Source organism: Prenolepis imparis, unplaced genomic scaffold, assembly GCF_030444845.1.
Source record: "Prenolepis imparis isolate NDT839.2.m4 unplaced genomic scaffold, iyPreImpa1.0 SCAF_38, whole genome shotgun sequence".
NCBI lineage: Eukaryota > Metazoa > Arthropoda > Insecta > Hymenoptera > Formicidae > Prenolepis > Prenolepis imparis.
Genome location: NW_028141196.1, coordinates 114,750 through 138,803, shown reverse-complemented (window position 1 = coordinate 138,803; position 24,054 = coordinate 114,750). Strand labels below are relative to the sequence as shown.

Genomic DNA, 24,054 nt, shown 5'->3' with positions numbered 1-24,054 from the left:
TCGTACTGCTTGCGTTGTCCGTCCTTCACTTTCACTGCACTGACTTCTGCTTATTTCCGTCAGCTGTTTTTCTAACTGACGTGCCTGCTTCCACACGTTGTGTATGTGTGTATTGCGGGTCTTATTTTTTAGTATGCTGCTTTCTGTGTTGTACGTCGATTATTTCGACGTGCCTGATTTTTCTAATACTTTTGTATTGTTTTCAGGTCTTCAGGTTCCTGCTGGTCCTGGCGGTCCGTCGGCGCAATCCCACCGCTGCCACCAATTTTGTTGTGTGCCTCGAACAAGGCACTGGGGTTGCGCCGAATTAAGGATGAGGATCCTCGGGTCGACCGGGACGTCGTAGGAAGATAGGAAGATTATTCTCTCTTCTTTTGATTAAATATATTTTTATTTCGGATTGAATATGATTTCGCTTTATTTCTCGTCCTTTCTTTAAATATATATTCGCGTAACATTCGATGAGCGTATATTCGTATTCCTCTCAATAATTCAGGTCTTTGTTAGTGAGTCTCGTTCTGATGTTCTGGTTTCTTATTAGCGATTTCGTTACTTCTCATTCAGATCTTAACTTGCGACTCCGTCTTGATGTTTAGGAGTTTTATTCGAGACTGCCTTCGCGGGCGGGCTCTCCGTCCTATATCCTCTTTGTTTCTTGGATTTCTTTCGGGAGAGGCCCTTGGAAACAGGTCTCTGATTGGTTAGTAATATTCACGCGTTTTTGTTCTAACTGCAAGCGAAGCAGGTTGAAGTCGCAGGTCTTCGCTTGCATCTCGCGGTTTCCGGTGCTTCGCGCGTGTCTCGCTGCGTTAGCGTTTTCACGCGACGAGCGTTTGTCGAGAGCGCTCTTTTATACGTAAAAATATCTTATAATATTCTATAAAAATATTTAGTGAATTCTTATTCCTAGTAACTACTGGTTATAGTTCGGGCTATAACAAAGTATTGTAAAATATTCTTTTTATTCCCCATATCATATTGAATTTTTTGTTATATTCTAATTATGATAGAGAAAAAAGACTAAATATATTAATATTAAAGAATTGAAGAAAATGAGCTAATAAAAGCTAGTGTGTCGGAATTAAAACGTAAATTTATTGATTTCAATTAATTACGAAAAACTCTTATGGTTTATTACGCAATTTGTGTGTAATTATTCTTAATTTATTTAGAATATTTTAGTACTTTTTTGTACAATCCTCAGCTTATTATATTAAAAGTTAAAAGTGAGTGTTGTTTTTATTCATTATACCGAACACTTGTATTATTAAACGATAAGCTGAAGATGATCCAAAGAAAAGACAGAAACGTTCTGAATAAATAAAGAATAATTACAAACAAAATATTTGCGTATTAAAATGCCGACGCATCGGCTCTTATTAGTTCATTTCCTTCAATCTTATTATATATATTTTCATATTTTATATATTTTTTTATATTCTAGTTATTTACACATTATCATAAAATCATGGTACAACCAGCGCAATACGATTCATTTGATAATAAAAAAATATTACAACACTTCTAACGAACGAGTTTGCCAAAGAGCTAAAAAATATATCCGGAAAATGTATGGATGTTGGTTGTGGACCCGGGGATATAACAAAGAATATTCTTCTTCCGGCGCTTGATCCAAAAGCAACAATGATTGGTAAAAAAAAAAAAAATTATAAAAAAATAAAAAATCAGATTATTATAAAATCTCGCGCGCGCGCGCGCACAAACACAAACACATACATTGTAATAATAATTAATATTAATTAATATAACAATTATATATTATAAAGGTACAGATATTATGGAGAATATAATCGAATACGCGAACAATACGTATGGTGACAAGGAACGACTCAAATTCGAAGTGTTGGATATTCAAACAAAAAAATTGCCAAAGAAATATATTTCGAAATTCGATCACATATTTTCATTTTATGCTTTGCAATGGTGCCATGACATTCGGTAAGTAAAATTATTAAATAAACGTAAATTAACATTTTTTTTTGTAGGAAAGAACTTTTGCATATAATTTTACTAATATATTTTTACATAACTATATTTCAAAAATTAATTCTAATAGATATATATTTTCAAAATTACAATAATTAACATTCATCTTTATTGTTTAACAGCCAAACGTTTGAGAATATTTATCGTATGCTTCGACCTGGTAAAACTATGCTGATATTAAGTATAGCACGTAGCACAGCTATCTTTGAGGCCTTAGAAATTTTGGCGCAAGATAAGCGATATGCATCGTATATGGGGGTGAATATTATTACATTGAAATATGATGTAAAATTATATTGTAGCATAATTTCTGATTGTAAAAATATCTTTAGCAATATTTTAAAATCCGCCGAGTGTACATACACTTATAAATGACTGACATATAAAATAGATTTAGTTGCTTTACATTCTTGTATTATTTAACATTTAATTTTGGATACACTTTTTTGTTTTACTTACTGATACGGGTCTGCGAAGATATCAATATCAAATATATAACAGACGGCATTATTTATAAAATCACTTTCTTTATATATAAATATTTAAATATTACATGTGTGTGTGTATTGCTTCTATTGCAATGTTTTAACTGTAGACTGTCAATTCTCTTTATACAGGACAAAAAAAAGTATGTTGGAGCATTTCATTATTCGGCCCGACCTCGCGAAGAGCTAATAGAAATACTTGAAGATATCGGATTTCAAGTTCATCATTGCAGTAATCGGGAGAGGAACACTTATGAGAATACAGAAAAGTTTCTACGTAAGTATTTTCCTTGACATGCATGCAAATATTAAATTCCAGAATATGTGATTAATATAACTTTTTAAATATTATTTCTTCTTATTTATTTGATTTGTAATTGTAAATTAATCATATTTTTTTAAATTCTCAATAGCCATACTTACTTCACAATATACTTTTACATTTTTGGACAATATGTCGTATAATCTAAGAGAGGAGTTCATGAATGAGTTTGCACGTAGATATACGGAAATAAAAGTTAAAGAATACAGAGATAGTCAAGGTAATTCTAAGCTGCATAATGGAAAAGAAGAGACGGATATTCTTACTTTATATTCTGTACTAATAGTTTATGCACAAAAAAATGTTTCTTAGTTGTACAGATATCTCTCCATGATCTACGGCAAAAATTAGTATAATTTTTTTCTTTCCTATTTTTTTTTTAACCCCCTTTTCACAAAACGATTGTTAAATTGATAATATTTATTTGTATTTCTCCCTTTATAGACTAATCTAAAATAATAATATTAACAAATTTATTTTACAAGTATATTGAAGTATGTATTGAAGTAAGTATATTGTGTGTGTGAACTAAATATTTTATATTTTATTTATATTACATAAGGTACAAAATATATTATATAGGATATATAATATAGTAAAAAATACTTAATACAGTTTTTTTTTTTTTAATTGATGGAACGTATCGAAAATAAAAGAAAAAATATTTTTTATAGATTGATTGACTCCATAAACAATGTATATACTTTATAAATTTGTAAATATTATTTTTACTCTCTAACATGGTTACAATTCTAAATAACACCATGTATGTTTTTATTGCATATAAACAATGTATATTGTTTTGTCATTTTCTATTGTGTTTTTATATTTAATAATTATCTATGATATATGTTTGTACTTGATCTTAGAACTGATAATAAATTCATAATAAATAGTAATTGAATGATAATTAAACATAATTATTAGAACAAATAAATGATTATATTTTTATACTTTGACTTCTATATTCTATTTCTATATCATATGTCAATATCTCATTTAATATTTATTACTTAAAAATAAAATTGATTATCCAAGTGAATCCTGTTGATGCCATTTCGATTAAAATTGCAAAATAATATTTTAACCGTAATCTTGAAGAAAATTTGCATATAGTTAAAAACAATTTTACTTCCATTATATCGGCAAGAAAACAATTAGAAAAATCTGGAATTTCTTCATGTAATTCTCTGAATATAACATTTAGTCAGAAGTACGAGAAAGTGAGCAGCCTCACCCCCATGGAAAAATATATATGTAAAAATATATGTAGAAATATATGTAATATATTATATATATTTTGAAATATATGTATAATATAAATACTTGCATAATATAATTTATATATATATTTAAAAAATATATGTAAGTAAAAATATAGTTTTATTATATTGAATTTGAATATAATCTATAACAAATAAATATTATATGCATATATATATATATATATATATATATATGCTATATATTTTGAATAATAATTTGTATATATTATTATAATTGGATTTTTCCATATATGTGTGATATCACTTAAACTGTATAAAGAAATATATATATGTGTGTGTAATATATGTGTATATATTTTTATCATATATATATATATATATATATATATATCACATATAATCTTTATATAGTTATACATATATTAATATAGGATTCTTGCATATATGTATGGTATATATTAACTTTATAAATAGAATTATATTTACATTATATATATATATATTATATATATATATATATATATATATAATATATATACAAATATATATATTATATTTATATTATGTATATATTTTTGCATATATTACAAATATATATATTCTTTACTTATATTTGTTATATAACCCTAAACGGCAAACAATGATTAAATTTTGTATATGCAAACTTATATTTCATATATATTATAAATATATTTTTACATATATATATAAATATATTTTTGCATATGTATAAATATCTTTTTACATATATACATAAATATATACTATTTATATTTTTTAATAACAAAAAATTATATAATTTTGTATATGCAGACTTATATTTCATATATACTTTTGCATATATTATAAATATATTATAAGCGGCAAAAAATGATTTAATTTCTTATACATTTTATATATGTATTAATATATATTTATATATGTATAAAATATATTTTAGAATATATTTTTGAATATATATTTTTCCATGGGGGCACATTCTGGATAAAATAAGAAATTAAAATAGCTACAATATTAACAAAAATAATGGCTTGCAAATTTTAATTAACATTTCTGAAAATAAACAGCCAGTTGATGTGTCACTATGAAATTACAACAATTTTGATACTTCTAAAGTACGCATCCATTGTCTTGTTTAAGGTAGAATGCACTTTTTCACGATATAAAATGATATTAACAGACAGATGACAAAATTTAAAATTTAATAATTTAAGTTGATATTTTGTCACTCTCTCATTGATACAAATCTAACAAATAATTTATATATTTATATGTATTGTTTATATATACATACGTCTGTGGACGGTACTGCTTCTCACGTTCGGCCGCTAGCATACATGCTTGGAGCGAGTAAAACTGCACCGCGATCCGATTTTTGATTGTTGTTACTACTGAACATAATTAAGAAACTAGTGTATAAGTAAAGTTTCTTCAATAACGTGTATAGAGCGATCTAATTTTGGTTGTATATAAGTATAATAAATTACAACAAAATCTTCACAGAAAAAAAAATACGCCAAGTATATAAAAAAATTCGACATTGTATAGCTAATATGGTTTTGTAAAAATTTTTCTAAGATTGAAAATAAAATTTAAAAATATATTATTTAAAAATGCAGCTCAAAAATAAATATAAAACAAAGCTCAGCCAAGTATAAATGTATTAACTTATTATCTGATATAAAATTTGTCAAAAGAATATTACTTTTATATTTTTAAGAATGATTATCTGCATAATTAAAATGGTTTAGACCTGCATTGAAAGAATTAAAGTGACAAAAACTCGGGCGTGCCCGGTTCGGAGCAATAAAATGATATAAGTTTTCTAATAAGATTGCTTGAAAACTAATTTATAAAATTAATTTGTAGAGTAACAAGGAAGATTTTTTGTGTTTAAAAATGTTTCATATTAAATAATGTTGTTTTTTTAAATTCTTTTTTTCTCTTATGTTTTTATATTTCAAACTTTATTTGATAGGACTGTTTTTTTTAAATAATTCTTAAATAAAACATAATTTTTAAATAAAATATATTCTTAAAATAAATATTAGAATTTTAATTAATATGTTGATATTTTACATTTTTTTGCTGCGTTATGCTAAGATCATGTATTTTTAATTAATTTTATTCAAGATATATATATATATAAATATATATATATATATATATATATATTACACAATTATTATATTATTATAAAATCCTAATAAAAATAACAAGTAAGGCTCTGTGTACAATAGAGAAATAAATATTAAATATTAAAAATAGGTATTATTTTATAATAATAAAATCAAAAAACTCTGATAAAAGTACAAATTCAGGTATAAAATACTAATAATGGCTAATAAACTAGTAAGAGCCCTTTATACTCCTATTTGTATTTGTATATCAAATTATTTTCGATTTCATTTTATTATTTTAAAATAATTCCTATTCCAAATATTTAATATTTATTTCTCTAATGTGCGCAGGGCCTAATCGAAGAGAAAATTTATTCGATTAATAATTAAACAGTTTCAGCGATTAATTGATTAACCGCAATCATATTAACCGATAAATCGTTTAGTCGAATATTAAATAAGATCGCTCTATACATGTTATTGAAAAAATTTTATTTATACACTAGTTCCTTAATTATGTTCAGTAGTATCAACAATCACAGATCAGATCGCAGTGCAGTTTACTTCGCTCCAAGCACGTATGTTACAATTACAATTTTGATAAATTGATATATTTTTGATTCTGTATATTATCAAGGAATAGAGAAAAGAAAGAAGCGACGTCAGAGCTAACATAAATAACCACTCCACATTAATTATAAATTCGTATTATTTTTTATATAATCAAAGATTGAGACAAATATTTTATTCTAATATTTTTCAGAATGACGCTTAATTCGTAGCTTAATTCGTAGAACGTAATAATGTTACTCTATGTATACATAATTTTCACTGCTTTAAACCTTCCATAAAGTCCGATAACTTTGGAAGAAGTAGAAGTAAAAGAAAAAATTGATAATATACTGCAGAGGAAATATATAAACGAAGAAGTTCAATTAGAAGACGAAAAAACTTTTGATTTTTACATATGAAATTCCAGAAGCGGAAAGAGTTGATCTATTAGCACAGATGATGATAATGTATATCTTCCGGAGAAAGTTATTCGTAGTTCCATTGATAAAGCCAAATCAGATGATTATAAAAAATAAGCACAATGTGAATGATTTTATTTTAGGCTTAAGAAGAGGCAGAAAATATATTCGTGAACATTGCTTAATGATTTATTTCGACGCACTGTTTGATTCTGTTTTGTGCACACGGCACTTCGGACATCTATTTCTTTATATACTTCCACCGAATATTATGTTGTATATTAACAGATCAGCGCAACTGAAGAAAAATAATGCAACAGCGTGGCTCCTATATCACGACGTTGTCATCTCATTTTCCCAAAAATTGAATCATGGAAACAATATTAATATATATGAATGGATTTGGCATTCGATGCTCTTCAATTTTTTTTGAACTAAGCCAGTTGTTGTGCCACTAAAAATCGGAAAAATTGATTCCTCTAAAGTATGCACCCATTGTTTCGTCTAAGGTAGAATGCACTTTCTCACGATATAAAGCGATATTAAAATAAGGTACAAACATGTATCACAGATAATTATTAAAGAAAACGCAATAGAAATTAGTCCATCTTATGAATATATTTACAAATACATTGTTTGTGTGCAATGAAAACATACATGGTGTTATTTAAAATTGAACTACGTTGTGTGGAGAGTAAAAATAATATTTATTTTACAAAGTATATATACAATGGTTATGAAATCTGTCGATCTATATATGTATATAGAAAATATTTTTTTTTTCGATATGTACATATTAATTTTAAAAAGAAAATTGTGCATTAAATGATTAATACCATATATTAAAGTCAAGATAATTCTAAGCTACGTGATGGAAGTGAAGAAACGGATATTCCTGCTCTATATTCTGTACTGATAATTTATGCACAAAAGAATGTTTCATAGTTGTATAGATATCTCTCCATGATCTACGGTAAAAATAATTATAATTTTTTCTTTCCTATTTTTTTCTTTCTACCTATTGCTTACAAAACGATTGGATAATATTTACTTGTATTTCTTTATAGAATAATTTAAAAAAATATATATTATCAAATTTATATTACAAAGTACGTTGATTATATATTTTATATTTATTTTATATATGATACAAAATATATTATATACATCTTATATAATATATTTTGTACCATATATAAAATAAATATAAAATATATAATCAACGTACTTTGTAATATAAATTTGATAATATATATTTTTTTAAATTATTCTATAAAGAAATACAAGTAAATATTATCCAATCGTTTTGTAAGCAATAGGTAGAAAGAAAAAAATAGGAAAGAAAAAAATTATAATTATTTTTACCGTAGATCATGGAGAGATATCTATACAACTATGAAAAATTCTTTTGTGCATAAATTATCAGTACAGAATATAGAGCAGGAATATCCGTTTCTTCACTTCCATCACGTAGCTAAGAATTATCTTTACTTTCTCTATATTCTTTAACTTTTATTTCCGTAAACCTACGTGCTAACTCATTCTTGAATTCCTCCCTTAGATTATGCGGCATCTTGTCCAAGAATGTAAAAGTATATTGTGAAGTAACCATGGCTACCGAAGTAAACAAAATATGATTAATTTATTAATTACAAAATAAGAAAAAGTAATATAAAAAAATTATATTAATCACATACCCTAGAATTTTATTTCTGCACGCATGACAAGGAAAATACTTACATGTAAACTTTTCTGTATTCACACAATTTTTCATCTCCCGAAGACTGCAATGATGAATTTGAAATCCGATATCTTCAAGTATTTCTATTACCTCTTCACGAGGTCGGGCCGAATAATGAAGTGCCCCAACATATTTTTTTTTGTCCTGTATAAAGATAATTGACAATCCATAGTTAAAAAATTGCAATAAAAGTAATACACACACACACATCATATTTATATATAAAAAAAAGTGATTTCATAGATAATGCCGTTTGTGCTATATATTTGATATCGATATCTTCGCAGACCGATCAGTGTGTAAAACAAAAAAGTGTATCCAAACTTGATACTGTAATTAATAATGTCGAATAATACAAGTTTTTATGTAAAGAACTATATCTATTTTATATGTCACTCATCTATAAGTGTGAACTCGAATTATTTTAAAATATTTCTAAAGATTGAAATTTCACAATTACGCAGAAGTTATGCTACAATACAATTTCACATCATAGTTCAATATAATAATATTCACCTCCATATACGATGCATATTGTACATCTTGTGCCAAACATTCCAAGATTTCAAAGAAGGCTTTGCAGCGCGTTATATTTAATATCAGCATAGTTTTATCGCGTCGAAGCATACGATAAATATTCTCAAATGTTTGGCTATTAAACAACAAAAATGTATGTTAATTATTGTAATTTTGAAAATATATATTTATTAGAATTATTTTTCGAAACATATATGTATTAGTAAAATATATTAGTAAAATTATATGCAATAGTTCTTTTCTACGAAAAAAAATATTAATTTATTTTTATTCAATAATTTTTCTTACCGAATGTCATGGTACCAATGCAAAGCATGAAATGAGAATATGTGATCGAATTTCGAAATATACTCCTCGGGCAATTTTTTCGTTTGAATATCCAACACTTCGAATTTGAGTCGTTCCTTGTCACCGTATGTTTTGTTTGCGTATTCGATCACATTCTTCATAATATCTGTACCTTTATAATATATATTTTAACAATAATTAATATTAATTGTTATTACATTATTGTGTGTATGTTTGTGTGCGCGTGCGAGTGTTATAATCTTTCGTAATTTATTATTTTTTCTTACCAATCATTGTTGCTTTTGGATCAAGTGCCGGAAGAAGAATATCCTTTGTTATATCTCCGGGTCCACTACCAACATCCATACATTTTCCAGATATATTTTTTAGCTCTTTGGCGAACTCGTTGATTATAAGTGATGCATTGTATTTGAGCATATTATCAAATAAAACGTACTGCGCTGGTTGTACCATGGTTTTATGATAATGTTTAAATAACTAGAATATAAAAAAATATATAAAATATGAAAATATATATAATAAAATTGAAGAAAATGAACTAATAAGAGCCGATGCGTCGGCATTTTAGTACGCAAATATTTTGTTTGTAATTATTCTTTATTTATTCAGAACGTTTCTGTCTTTTCTTTGTATCATCTTCAGCTTATCGTTTAATAATACAAGTGTTCAGTATAATGTATAAAAACAACACTCACTTTTAATACAATAAGCTGAGGATGGTACAAAAAAGTACTAAAATATTCTAAATAAATTAAGAATAATTACACACAAATTGCGTAATAAACCATGAGAATTTTTCGTAATTAATTTAAATGAATAAATTTATAATACGTTTTAATTCCGACGCACTAGCTCTTATTAGCTCATTTCCTTCAATTCTTTAATATTAATATATAGAGTTTATTTTCTCTATCATAACTAGAATATAATAAAAAATTCAATATGATATGTAGAGTAAAAAGAATATTTTACAATACTTTATCGGTATACAGTTAGAAATAAAATTTTGTTCTAAATAATAGTATTCTCTCACTTAAAAGCAAAGATTGATTAGGATTTTTGTTGTCATACGAGGAAGAGGATGTATTTGAGAAAGGAGGGAAAGGTAGATACATAACTTGAATTAAATAGCAGTCAAAATGTCAATGTTATTTTTAGACGTTTGGTTAGTGATTATTCAATCAAAAAAGTGTAAGCGCGAATTATGCAAATCGAAACCTATATCGATCTTCCATCTAGCGTAAGGAATCTATATTATAGCGGCTTGCCGAACTTTCGGAGCAGTGAGCGCAGAACCAGCAGTTAGCGAAGGACTGCCTAGCTCGTCAGACGTATGTGAACGAAGGACAGTTTACCTACTCTGAATATATATCCCAGTGGGCATTCCGAGTTTTCCGTTTTACTTTATTTCTTTTGTAATTGCTATAGTTGTGAAGCCAGATAAAAGTGAATCTGTTAATTAAAGACTCACTGAGTGAATATCAAAGAGGAACGAAGGACATACAGTTTAAATTTTAATGCTTTATATCTCCTCCCTGTGACCCCCGTCCCAATTATCGGATACTACAAAAGGATATTAAAAATAAGTCATTTTTGGGTCCTTCGAGGAACCTAAACTATTTATTGGAAACTGTTTCTAGAATTTTTTAGAAGCAGAAACTAACAATTATTTGTTTAACAGGTCTGGGAAAAGTTATTAAAATCAAGATTTATTATCGATTATATTATTGGAACAGTCATATATGAAGTGTATTTAAAGTTTAACCCTTGATGTATCTTCAAAATAAAATCAATTGTATATTTATTTATTGAAAAATAAGTAGTAGATGTAGAGAATTTAATGTTTTGATATACATAATTTACATTACATATATACAGTGTGTGCTAAAAGTTTGAAAATGGTTGAATATTTCATAAGCTAGGCATTTTAGAAAAAATCTTTCAAACAAAAGTTGTAGGGCTCAAAAGTATCTATTTACTATATATAGTCTTGTCAGTCTTATCCAAAAGCTACTGGTTGACTTTCAAATAATGTTGAAAAACGAATAATGCAGAATTATAATTTACATGAATCTAGAATTATGTGGAACTCGAGATAAGTTTAAATAAATGGTCACAAGAATTAGTAGAAAGGAATCGTTACGAGTTACCTGAGTAAACTTGTCTCCGCCGCGATTCGGATGAAAATAATAAAGAACTTGTGAGAACGTGAAAGACATGTCTTAACCCATTTTTATATGATACTCGAGATAATCAATTCATTTTGCGCCGAGTTTAATATTATACAAAAGAACTAGTAATAATTATTACGAGTTATTTGAATAAATTTGCCTACAAATTAATTGCGACTGGGTTAAACATGCACTTTTTTGTAAGAGAGATTACGAAAACGTGAAACATACTTCTAAACTTATTTGTATACATATCAAGCAACATTCCTGACAGGATTGTCCCTACAAAAAAAATATGCTGAGATTGCAATTTCCGCGAAATCGTCATACAATTTTTGTGGTGGGGGATCAAAGGCGTCGCTTCAGATATCGGCCCGAAAAGGTCAACTAATTTCGAACACTGATATAAATCATATTAGCATTTTTTTATATACTTTGCTTCGCACTAATACCGCGTTGCTTGATACGTATACAAATAAGTTTAGAAGTATATGTTTCACGTTTTCGTAATCTCTGTTACAAAAAAGTGCATGTTTAACCCAGTCACAATTACTTTGTAGGCAAATTTAATCAAATAACTCGTAATAATTATTACTAGTTCTTTTGCATAATCATAATATTAAACTCGGCGCAAAATGAATTGATTATCTCGAGTATCATATAAAAATGGGTTAAGACATGTCTTTCACGTTCTCACACAAGTTCTTTATTATTTTCATCCGAATCGCGGCGGAGACAAATTTACTCAGGTAACTCGTAAAGATTCTTTTCTACTTTTTTTCTACTTCTTTTGACCATTTATTTGAACTTATTATCTCGAGTTTCACATAATTTTAGTTTCATGTAAATTATAATTTTGCATTTTTCGTTTTTCAACATTATTTGAAAGTCAACTAGCTTTTAAATGAGACAGACAAGACTAGTAAATAGATATTTTTAAGCCCTACCACTTTTGTTTGAAAGATTTTTTTCTAAAATGCATAGTTTATGAAATATTCAACCATTTTCAGACTTTCAACACACACTGTATGTGTAATGTAAATTATGTATATCTAAACATTAAATTCTCTACATCTAGTACTTATTTTTTAATAAATAAATACAATTGATTTTATTTTGAAGATACATTAAGTGTAAAACTTAAAAAACACTCATATATGACTGTTCCAATAATATAATCGATAATAAAACTTGATTTTCATAACATTTCCCGGACATGGTAAACAAATAATTCTTAGCTTCAGTTTCTATAAAATTCTAAAAACAGTTTCCAATAAATAGTTTAGGTTCCTCGAAGGACCCAAAAATGACTTATTTTTAATATCCTTTATTGATTGAATAATCACTAACCAAACGTCTAAAAATACCACTGACATTTCGACTGTTAATTAATTGAAGTTATGACCTTTCCCTCCTTTCTCAAATACATCCTCTTCCTCGTATGACAAAAAACAATCTTAATCAATCCTTGCTTTTAAATGAGAGAATACTATTATTTAGAAAAAAATTTTATTTGTAACTAAATATACCGATAAAGTATTGTAAAATATTCTTTTTATTCCCCATATCATATTGAATTTTTTGTTATATTTTAATTATGATAGAGAAAAAAACTATATATATTAATATTAAAGAATTGAAGAAAATGAGCTAATAAAAGCTAGTGTGTCGGAATTAAAACGTAAATTTATTGATTTCAATTAATTACGAAAAACTCTTATGGTTTATTACGCAATTTGTGTGTAATTATTCTTAATTTATTTAGAATATTTTAGTACTTTTTTGTACCATCCTCAGCTTATTGTATTAAAAGTTAAAAGTGAGTGTTGTTTTTATACATTATACCGAACACTTGTATTATTAAACGATAAGCTGAAGATGATCCAAAGAAAAGACAGAAACGTTCTGAATAAATAAAGAATAATTACAAACAAAATATTTGCGTATTAAAATGCCGACGCATCGGCTCTTATTAGTTCATTTCCTTCAATCTTTTTATATATCTTTTCATATTTTATACATTTTTTTAAATTCTAGTTATTTACACATTATCATAACATCATGATACAACCAGCGCAATACGATTCATTTGATAATAACAAAAATATTACAAAACTTTTAATGAACGAGTTTGCCAAAGAGCTAAAAAATATATCCGGAAAATGTATGGATGTTGGTTGTGGAGCCGGGGATATAACAAATTAAGAATATTCTTCTTCCAGCGCTTGATCCAAAAGCAACAATGATTGGTAAAAAAATTATAAAATAATAAATCAGATTATTATAACATCTCGCGTACGCGCGCACAAATACACACACATACATTGTGATAATAATTAATATTAATTAATACAACAATTATATATTATAAAGGTACAGATATTATGGAAAATATAATCGAATACGCGAACAATACGTGTGGTGACAAGAAACGACTCAAATTCGAAGTGTTGGATATTCAAACGAAAAAATTGCCCAAGAAATATATTTCGAAATTCGATCACATATTCTCATTTTATGCTTTGCAATGGTGCTATGACATTCGGTAAGTAAGATTATTAAATAAACGTAAATTAACATTTTTTTTGTAGGAAAGAACTTTTGCATATAATTTTACTAATATATTTTTACATAACTATATTTCAAAAATTAATACTAATAGATATATATTTTCAAAATTACAATAATTAACATTCATCTTCATTGTTTAACAGCCAAACGTTTGAGAATATTTATCGTTTCGACCTGATAAAATTATGCTGATATTAAGTATAGCACGTAACACAGCTATCTTTGAGGCCTTAGAAATTTTGACGCAAGATATGCGATATGCATCATATATGGGGGGGGGGGATATTATTACATTGAAATATGATGTAAAATTATATAGTAGCATAATTTCTGATTGTAAAAATATCTTTAGCAATATTTTAAAATCCCCCGAGTGTACATACACTTATAAATGACTGACATATAAAATAGATTTAGTTGCTTTACATTCTTGTATTATTTAACATTTAATTTTGGATACACTTTTTTGTTTTACTTACTGATCGGTCTGCGAAGATATCAATATCAAATATATAACAGACGGCATTATTTATAAAATCCCTTTCTTTATATATAAATATTTAAATATTACATGTGTGTGTGTATTGCTTCTATTGCAATGTTTTAACTGTAGACTGTCAATTATCTTTATACAGGACAAAAAAAAGTATGTTGGAGCATTTCATTATTCGGTCCGACCTCGCGAAGAGCTAATAGAAATACTTGAAGATATCGGATTTCAAGTTCATCATTGCAGTCATCGGGAGATAACACTTATAAGAATACAGAAAAGTTTCTACGTAAGTATTTTCCTTGACATGCATGCAAAAATTAAATTCCAGAATATGTGATTAATATAATTTTTTAAATATTATTTCTTCTTATTTATTTGATTTGTAATTGTAAATTTATCATATTTTTTTAAATTCTCAATAGCCATAATTACTTCACAATATACTTTTACATTTTTGGACAATATGTCGTATAATCTAAGAGAGGAGTTCATGAATGAGTTTGCACGTAGATATACGGAAATAAAAGTTAAAGAATACAGAGATAGTCAAGGTAATTCTAAGCTGCATAATGGAAAAGAAGAGACGGATATTCTTACTTTATATTCTGTACTAATAGTTTATGCACAAAAAAATGTTTCTTAGTTGTACAGATATCTCTCCATGATCTACGGCAAAAATGGGTATAATTTTTTTCTTTTCTATTTTTTTTTAACCCCCTTTTTACAAAACGATTGTATTGATAATATTTACTTCTATTTCTCCCTTTATAGACTAATCTAAAATAATAATATTAACATATTTATTTTACAAGTATATTGAAGTATGTATTGAAGTAAGTATATTGTGTGTGTGAGCTAAATATTTTATATTTTATTTATATTGCATAAGGTACAAAATATATTATATAGGATATATAATATAGTAAAAAATACTTAATACAGTTTTTTTTTTTTTAATTGCTGGAACGTATCGAAAATAAAAGAAAAAATATTTTTTATAGATTGACAGATTCCATAAACAATGTATATACTTTATAAATTTGTAAATATTATTTTTACTCTCTAACATGGTTACAATTCTAAATAACACCATGTATGTTTTTATTGCATATAAACAATGTATATTGTTTTGACCATTTTCTATTGTGTTTTTATATTTAATAATTATCTATGATATATGTTTGTACTTGATCTTAGAACTGATAATAAATTCATAATAAATAGTAATTGAATGATAATTAAACATAATTATTAGAACAAATAAATGATTATATTTTTATACTTTGACTTCTATATTCTATTTCTATATCAGATGTCAATATCTCATTTAATATTTATTACTTAAAAATAAAATTGATTATCCAAGTGAATCCTGTTGATGCCATTTCGATTAAAATTGCAAAATAATATTTTAACCGTAATCTTGAAGAAAATTTGCATATAGTTAAAAACAATTTTACTTCCATTATATCGGCAAGAAAACAATTAGAAAAATCTGGAATTTCTTCATGTAATTCTCTGAATATAACATTTAGTCAGAAGTACGAGAAAGTGAGCAGCCTCACCCCCATGGAAAAATATATTTGTAAAAATATATGTAGAGATATATGTAATATATTATATATATTTTGAAATATATGTATAATATAAATACATTGCAAAATAATATTTTAACCGTAATCTTGAAGAAAATTTGCATATAGTTAAAAACAATTTTACTTCCATTATATCGGCAAGAAAACAATTAGAAAAATCTGGAATTTCTTCATGTAATTCTCTGAATATAACATTTAGTCAGAAGTACGAGAAAGTGAGCAGCCTCACCCCCATGGAAAAATATATTTGTAAAAATATATGTAGAGATATATGTAATATATTATATATATTTTGAAATATATGTATAATATAAATACATATTTGCATAATATAATTTATATATATATTTAAAAAATATATTTAAGTAAAAATATAGTTTTATTATATTGAATTTGAATATAATCTATAACAAATATTATATGCATATATATATATATATATATGTATATATATGCTATATATTTTGAATAATAATTTGTATATATTATTATAATTGGATTTTTCCATATATGTGTGATATCACTTAAACTGTATAAAGAAATATATATATGTGTGTGTAATATATGTGTATATATTTCTATCATATATATATATATATATATATCACATATAATCTTTATATAGTTATACATATATTAATATAGGATTCTTGCATATATGTATGGTATATATTAACTTTATAAATAGAATTATATTTACATTATATATATATATAATATATATACAAATATATATATTATATTTATATTATGTATATATTTTTGCATATATTACAAATATATGTATATATTCTTTACTTATATTTGTTATATAACCCTAAACGGCAAACAATGATTAAATTTTGTATATGCAAACTTATATTTCATATATATTATAAATATATTTTTACATATATATATAAATATATTTTTGCATATGTATAAATATCTTTTTACATATATACATAAATATATACTATTTATATTTTTTAATAACAAAAAATTATATAATTTTGTATATGCAGACTTATATTTCATATATACTTTTGCATATATTATAAATATATTATAAGCGGCAAAAAATGATTTAATTTCTTATACATTTTATATATGTATTAATATATATTTATATATGTATAAAATATATTTTAGAATATATTTTTGAATATATATTTTTCCATGGGGGCACATTCTGGATAAAATAAGAAATTAAAATAGCTACAATATTAACAAAAATAATGGCTTGCAAATTTTAATTAACATTTCTGAAAATAAACAGCCAGTTGATGTGTCACTATGAAATTACAACAATTTTGGTACTTCTAAAGTACGCATCCATTGTCTTGTTTAAGGTAGAATGCACTTTTTCACGATATAAAATGATATTAACAGACAGATGACAAAATTTAAAATTTAATAATTTAAGTTGATATTTTGTCACTCTCTCATTGATACAAATCTAACAAATAATTTATATATTTATATGTATTGTTTATATATACATACGTCTGTGGACGGTACTGCTTCTCACGTTCGGCCGCTAGCATACATGCTTGGAGCGAGTAAAACTGCACCGCGATCCGATTTTTGATTGTTGATACTACTGAACATAATTAAGAAACTAGTGTATAAGTAAAGTTTCTTCAATAACGTGTATAGAGCGATCTAATTTTGGTTGTATATTAGTATAATAAATTACAACAAAATCTTCACAGAAAAAAAATACGCCAAGTATATAAAAAAATTCGACATTGTATAGCTAATATGGTTTTGTAAAAATTTTTCTAAGATTGAAAATAAAATTTAAAAATATATTATTTAAAAATGCAGCTCAAAAATAAATATAAAACAAAGCTCAGCCAAGTATAAATGTATTAACTTATTATCTGATATAAAATTTGTCAAAAGAATATTACTTTTATATTTTTAAGAATGATTATCTGCATAATTAAAATGGTTTAGATCTGCATTGAAAGAATTAAAGTGACAAAAACTCGGGCGTGCCCGGTTCGGAGCAATAAAATGATATAAGTTTTCTAATAAGATTGCTTGAAAACTAATTTATAAAATTAATTTGTAGAGTAACAAGGAAGATTTTTTGTGTTTAAAAATGTTTCATATTAAATAATGTTGTTTTTTTAAATTCTTTTTTTCTCTTATGTTTTTATAATTCAAACTTTATTTGATAGGACTGCTTTTTTTAAATAATTCTTAAATAAAACATAATTTTTAAATAAAATATATTCTTAAAATAAATATTAGAATTTTAATTAATATGTTGATATTTTACATTTTTTTGCTGCGTTATGCTAAGATTATGTATTTTTAATTAATTTTATTCAAGATATATATATATATATATATATATATATACTACACAATTATTATATTATTAAAAAATCCTAATAAAAATAACAAGTAAGGCTCTGTGTACAATAGAGAAATAAATATTAAATATTAAAAATAGGTATTATTTTAAAATAATAAAATCAAAAAACTCTGATAAAAGTACAAATTCAGGTATAAAATACTAATAATGGCTAATAAACTAGTAAGAGCCTTTTATACTCGTATTTGTATTTGTATATCAAATTATTTTCGATTTCATTTTATTATTTTAAAATAATTCCTATTCCAAATATTTAATATTTATTTCTCTAATGTGCGCAGGGCCTAATCGAAGAGAAAATTTATTCGATTAATAATTAAACAGTTTCAGCGATTAATTGATTAACCGCAATCATATTAACCGATAAATCGTTTAGTCGAATATTAAATAAGATCGCTCTATACATGTTATTGAAAAAATTTGATTTATACACTAGTTCCTTAATTATGTTCAGTAGTATCAACAATCACAGATCAGATCGCAGTGCAATTTACTTCGCTCCAAGCACGTATGTTACAATTACAATTTTGATAAATTGATATATTTTTGATTCTGTATATTATCAAGGAATAGAGAAAAGAAAGAAGCGACGTCAGAGCTAACATAAATAACCACTCCACATTAATTATAAATTCGTATTATTTTTTATATAATCAAAGATTGAGACAAATATTTAATTTTAATATTTTTCAGAATGACGCAGCTTAATTCGTAGAACGTGATAATGTTACTCTATGTATACATAATTTTCACTGCTTTAAACCTTCCATAAAGTCCGATAACTTTGGAAGAAGTAGAAGTAAAAGAAAAAATTGATAATATACTGCAGAGGAATATATGTATAAACGAACAAGTTCAATTAGAAGACGAAAAAACTTTTGATTTTTACATATGAAATTCCAGAAGCGGAAAGAGTTGATCTATTAACACAGATGATGATAATGTATATCTTCCGGAGAAAGTTATTCGTAGTTCTATTGATAAAGCCAAATCAGATGATTATAAAAAATAAGCACAATGTGAACGATTTTATTTTAGGCTTAAGAAGAGGCAGAAAATATATTCGTGAACATTGCTTAATGATTTATTTCGACGCACTGTTTGATTCTGTTTTGTGTACACGGCACTTCGGACATCTATTTCTTTATGTACTTCCACCGAATATTATGTTGTATATTAACAGATCAGCGCAACTGAAGAAAAATAATGCAACAGCGTGGCTCCTATATCACGACGTTGTCATCTCATTTTCCCAAAAATTGAATCATGGAAACAATATTAATATATATGGATGGATTTGGCATTCGATGCTCTTCAATTTTTTTTGAACCAAGCCAGTTGTTGTGCCACTAAAAATCGGAAAAATTGATTCCTCTAAAGTATGCACCCATTGTTTCGTCTAAGGTAGAATGCACTTTCTCACGATATAAAGCGATATTAAAATAAGGTACAAACATGTATCACAGATAATTATTAAAGAAAACACAATAGAAATTATTCCATCTTATGAATATATTTACAAATACATTGTTTGTATGCAATAAAAACATACATGGTGTTATTTAAAATTGAACTACGTTGTGTGGAGAGTAAAAATAATATTTATTTTACAAAGTATATATACAATGGTTATGAAATCTGTCGATCTATATATGTATATAGAAAATATTTCTTTTTTTCGATATGTACATATTAATTTTAAAAAGAAAATTGTGTATTAAATGACTAATACCATATATTAAAGTCAAGATAATTCTAAGCTACGTGATGGAAGTGAAGAAACGGATATTCCTGCTCTATATTCTGTACTGATAATTTATGCACAAAAGAATGTTTCATAGTTGTATAGATATCTCTCCATGATCTACGGTAAAAATAATTATAATTTTTTCTTTCCTATTTTTTTCTTTCTACCTATTGCTTACAAAACGATTGGATAATATTTACTTGTATTTCTTTATAGAATAATTTAAAAAAATATATATTATCAAATTTATATTACAAAGTACGTTGATTATATATTTTATATTTATTTTATATATGATACAAAATATATTATATACATCTTATATAATATATTTTGTACCATATATAAAATAAATATAAAATATATAATCAACGTACTTTGTAATATAAATTTGATAATATATATTTTTTTAAATTATTCTATAAAGAAATACAAGTAAATATTATCCAATCGTTTTGTAAGCAATAGGTAGAAAGAAAAAAATAGGAAAGAAAAAAATTATACCCATTTTTGCCGTAGATCATGGAGAGATATCTGTACAACTAAGAAACATTTTTTTGTGCATAAACTATTAGTACAGAATATAAAGTAAGAATATCCGTCTCTTCTTTTCCATTATGCAGCTTAGAATTACCTTGACTATCTCTGTATTCTTTAACTTTTATTTCCGTATATCTACGTGCAAACTCATTCATGAACTCCTCTCTTAGATTATACGACATATTGTCCAAAAATGTAAAAGTATATTGTGAAGTAATTATGGCTATTGAGAATTTAAAAAAATATGATAAATTTACAATTACAAATCAAATAAATAAGAAGAAATAATATTTAAAAAATTATATTAATCACATATTCTGGAATTTAATTTTTGCATGCATGTCAAGGAAAATACTTACGTAGAAACTTTTCTGTATTCTTATAAGTGTTATCTCCCGATGACTGCAATGATGAACTTGAAATCCGATATCTTCAAGTATTTCTATTAGCTCTTCGCGAGGTCGGGCCGAATAATGAAATGCTCCAACATACTTTTTTTTGTCCTGTATAAAGATAATTGACAATCCATAGTTAAAAAATTGCAATAAAAGTAATACACACACACACATCATATTTATATATAAAAAAAAGTGATTTCATAGATAATGCCGTTTGTGCTATATATTTGATATCGATATCTTCGCAGACCGATCAGTGTGTAAAGCAAAAAAGTGTATCCAAACTTGATACTGTAATTAATAATGTCGAATAATACAAGTTTTTATGTAAAGAACTATATCTATTTTATATGTCACTCATCTATAAGTGTGAACTCGAATTATTTTAAAATATTTCTAAAGATTGAAATTTCACAATTACGCAGAAGTTATGCTACAATACAATTTCACATCATAGTTCAATATAATAATATTCACCTCCATATACGATGCATAGTGCACATCTTGTGCCAAACATTCCAAGATTTCAAAGAAGGCTTTGCAGCGCGTTATATTTAATATCAGCATAGTTTTATCGCGTCGAAGCATACGATAAATATTCTCAAATGTTTGGCTATTAAACAACAAAAATGTATGTTAATTATTGTAATTTTGAAAATATATATCTATTAGAATTAATTTTTGAAATATATTTATGTCAAAATATATTAGTAAAATTATATGCAAAAGTTATTTTCTACGAAAAAAAATATTAATTTATTTTTATTCAATAATTTTTCTTACCGAATGTCATGGCACCAATGCAAAGCATGAAATGATAATATGTGATCGAATTTCGAAATATACTCCTCGGGCAATTTTTTCGTTTGAATATCCAACACTTCGAATTTGAGTCGTTTTTTGTCACCGTATGTTTTGTTTGCGTATTCGATCACATTCTTCATAATATCTATACCTTTATAATATATATTTTAACATTAATTAATATTAATTGTTATTACATTATTGTGTGTTTGTTTGTGTGCGCGTGCGAGTGTTATAATCTTTCGTAATTTATTATTCTCTCTTACCAATCATTGTTGCTTTTGGATCAAGTACCGGAAGAAGAGTATCCTTTGTTACATCTCCGGGTCCACAACCAACATCCATACATTTTTCAGATATATTTTTTAGCTCTTTGGCGAACTCGTTGATTATAAGTGATGCATTGTTTCTGCACATATTATCAAATAAATCGTACTGCGCTAGTTGTACCATGGTTTTATGATAATGGTTAAATAACGAGAATATAAAAAAATATATAAAATATGAAAAGATATATAATATAATAAGATTGAAGGAAATGAACTAATAAGAGCCGATGCGTCGGCATTTTAATACGCAAATATTTTGTGTGTAATTATTCTTTATTTATTCAGAACGTTTCTGTCCTTCCCCCATGGAAAAATATATATGTAAAAATATATGTAATACATTATATATATTTTGAAATATATGTATAATATAAATACATATTTGCATAATATAATTTATATATATATTTAAAAAATATATGTAAGTAAAAATATAGTTTTATTATATTGAATTTGAATATAATCTATAACAAATAAATATTATATGCATATATATATATATGCTCTATATTTTGAATAATAATTTGTATATATTATTATAATTGGATTTTTCCATATATGTGTGATATCACTTAAACTGTATAAAGATATATATATATATATATATATATATATATATATGTGCAATATATGTGCATAATATATGTGTAATATTTTGCATATATACATAAATATATACTATTTATATTTTTTAATAACAAAAAATTATATAATTTTGTATATGCAGACTTATATTTCATATATACTTTTGCATATATTATAAATATATTATAAGCGGCAAAAAATGATTTAATTTCTTATATGCACTTATATATTTTATATATGTATTAATATATATTTATATATGTATTTAAATATATATTTATATATGTATAAAATATATTTTAGAATATATTTTTGAATATATATTTTTCCATGGGCGTTTCTTTGAATCATCTTTAGCTTATCGTTTAATAATACGTGTTCGGTATGATGTATGAAAAACAACATTCACTATTTATACAATAAGCTGAGGATGGTCCAAAGAAAGTACTAAAATGTTTTGAATAAATTAAGAATAATTACACACAAATTGCGTAATAAACCATAAGAATCTTTCGTAATTAATTTAAATTAATAAATTTACGTTTTAATTCCGACTAACTGATTGAGTTAACGGACGATCTTTGTTAAAACAGTTTGGAATAATTTAACATTCTTTCTTGCGACCGTTTTATCATACCGAATTATATACATTAATCATACATCTAACAAACTGCGTTTAATTGGATCGCCTGTTCGATGAATTTTAAAATCGGACACTAATGAATATGATGGACG

The 24,054-nt window shown here is 25.4% G+C and overlaps 2 protein-coding genes and 1 pseudogene across 3 annotated transcripts; 1 reads left to right on the top strand and 2 right to left on the bottom strand.

Annotated features, from left to right (window-relative positions):
* Positions 1–1,220: 1,220 nt before the first annotated feature.
* On the top strand, positions 1,221–3,334 carry LOC145947037 (juvenile hormone acid O-methyltransferase-like; annotated as a pseudogene). Its single transcript, XR_014427115.1, has 5 exons — positions 1,221–1,651; positions 1,788–1,959; positions 2,130–2,265; positions 2,625–2,769; positions 2,906–3,334. The product of XR_014427115.1 is annotated as a juvenile hormone acid O-methyltransferase-like (transcript).
* Positions 3,335–8,545: 5,211 nt separating this feature from the next.
* Positions 8,546–11,910, bottom strand: LOC145947039 (juvenile hormone acid O-methyltransferase-like). The gene is made up of 6 exons (XM_083056813.1): positions 11,869–11,910; positions 9,985–10,195; positions 9,698–9,869; positions 9,389–9,524; positions 8,872–9,016; positions 8,546–8,745 (listed from the first exon to the last, which is right to left on the bottom strand). The coding sequence occupies exons 2-6, from the start codon at positions 10,169–10,171 to the stop codon at positions 8,606–8,608; spliced, it is 780 nt and encodes a 259-aa protein (XP_082912939.1). The 5' UTR covers positions 10,172–10,195; positions 11,869–11,910; the 3' UTR covers positions 8,546–8,605.
* Positions 11,911–21,181: 9,271 nt separating this feature from the next.
* Positions 21,182–22,858, bottom strand: LOC145947038 (juvenile hormone acid O-methyltransferase-like). The gene is made up of 5 exons (XM_083056812.1): positions 22,672–22,858; positions 22,385–22,556; positions 22,079–22,214; positions 21,559–21,706; positions 21,182–21,426 (listed from the first exon to the last, which is right to left on the bottom strand). The coding sequence occupies exons 1-5, from the start codon at positions 22,856–22,858 to the stop codon at positions 21,206–21,208; spliced, it is 864 nt and encodes a 287-aa protein (XP_082912938.1). The 3' UTR covers positions 21,182–21,205.
* Between the last annotated feature and the right edge of the window lie 1,196 nt (positions 22,859–24,054).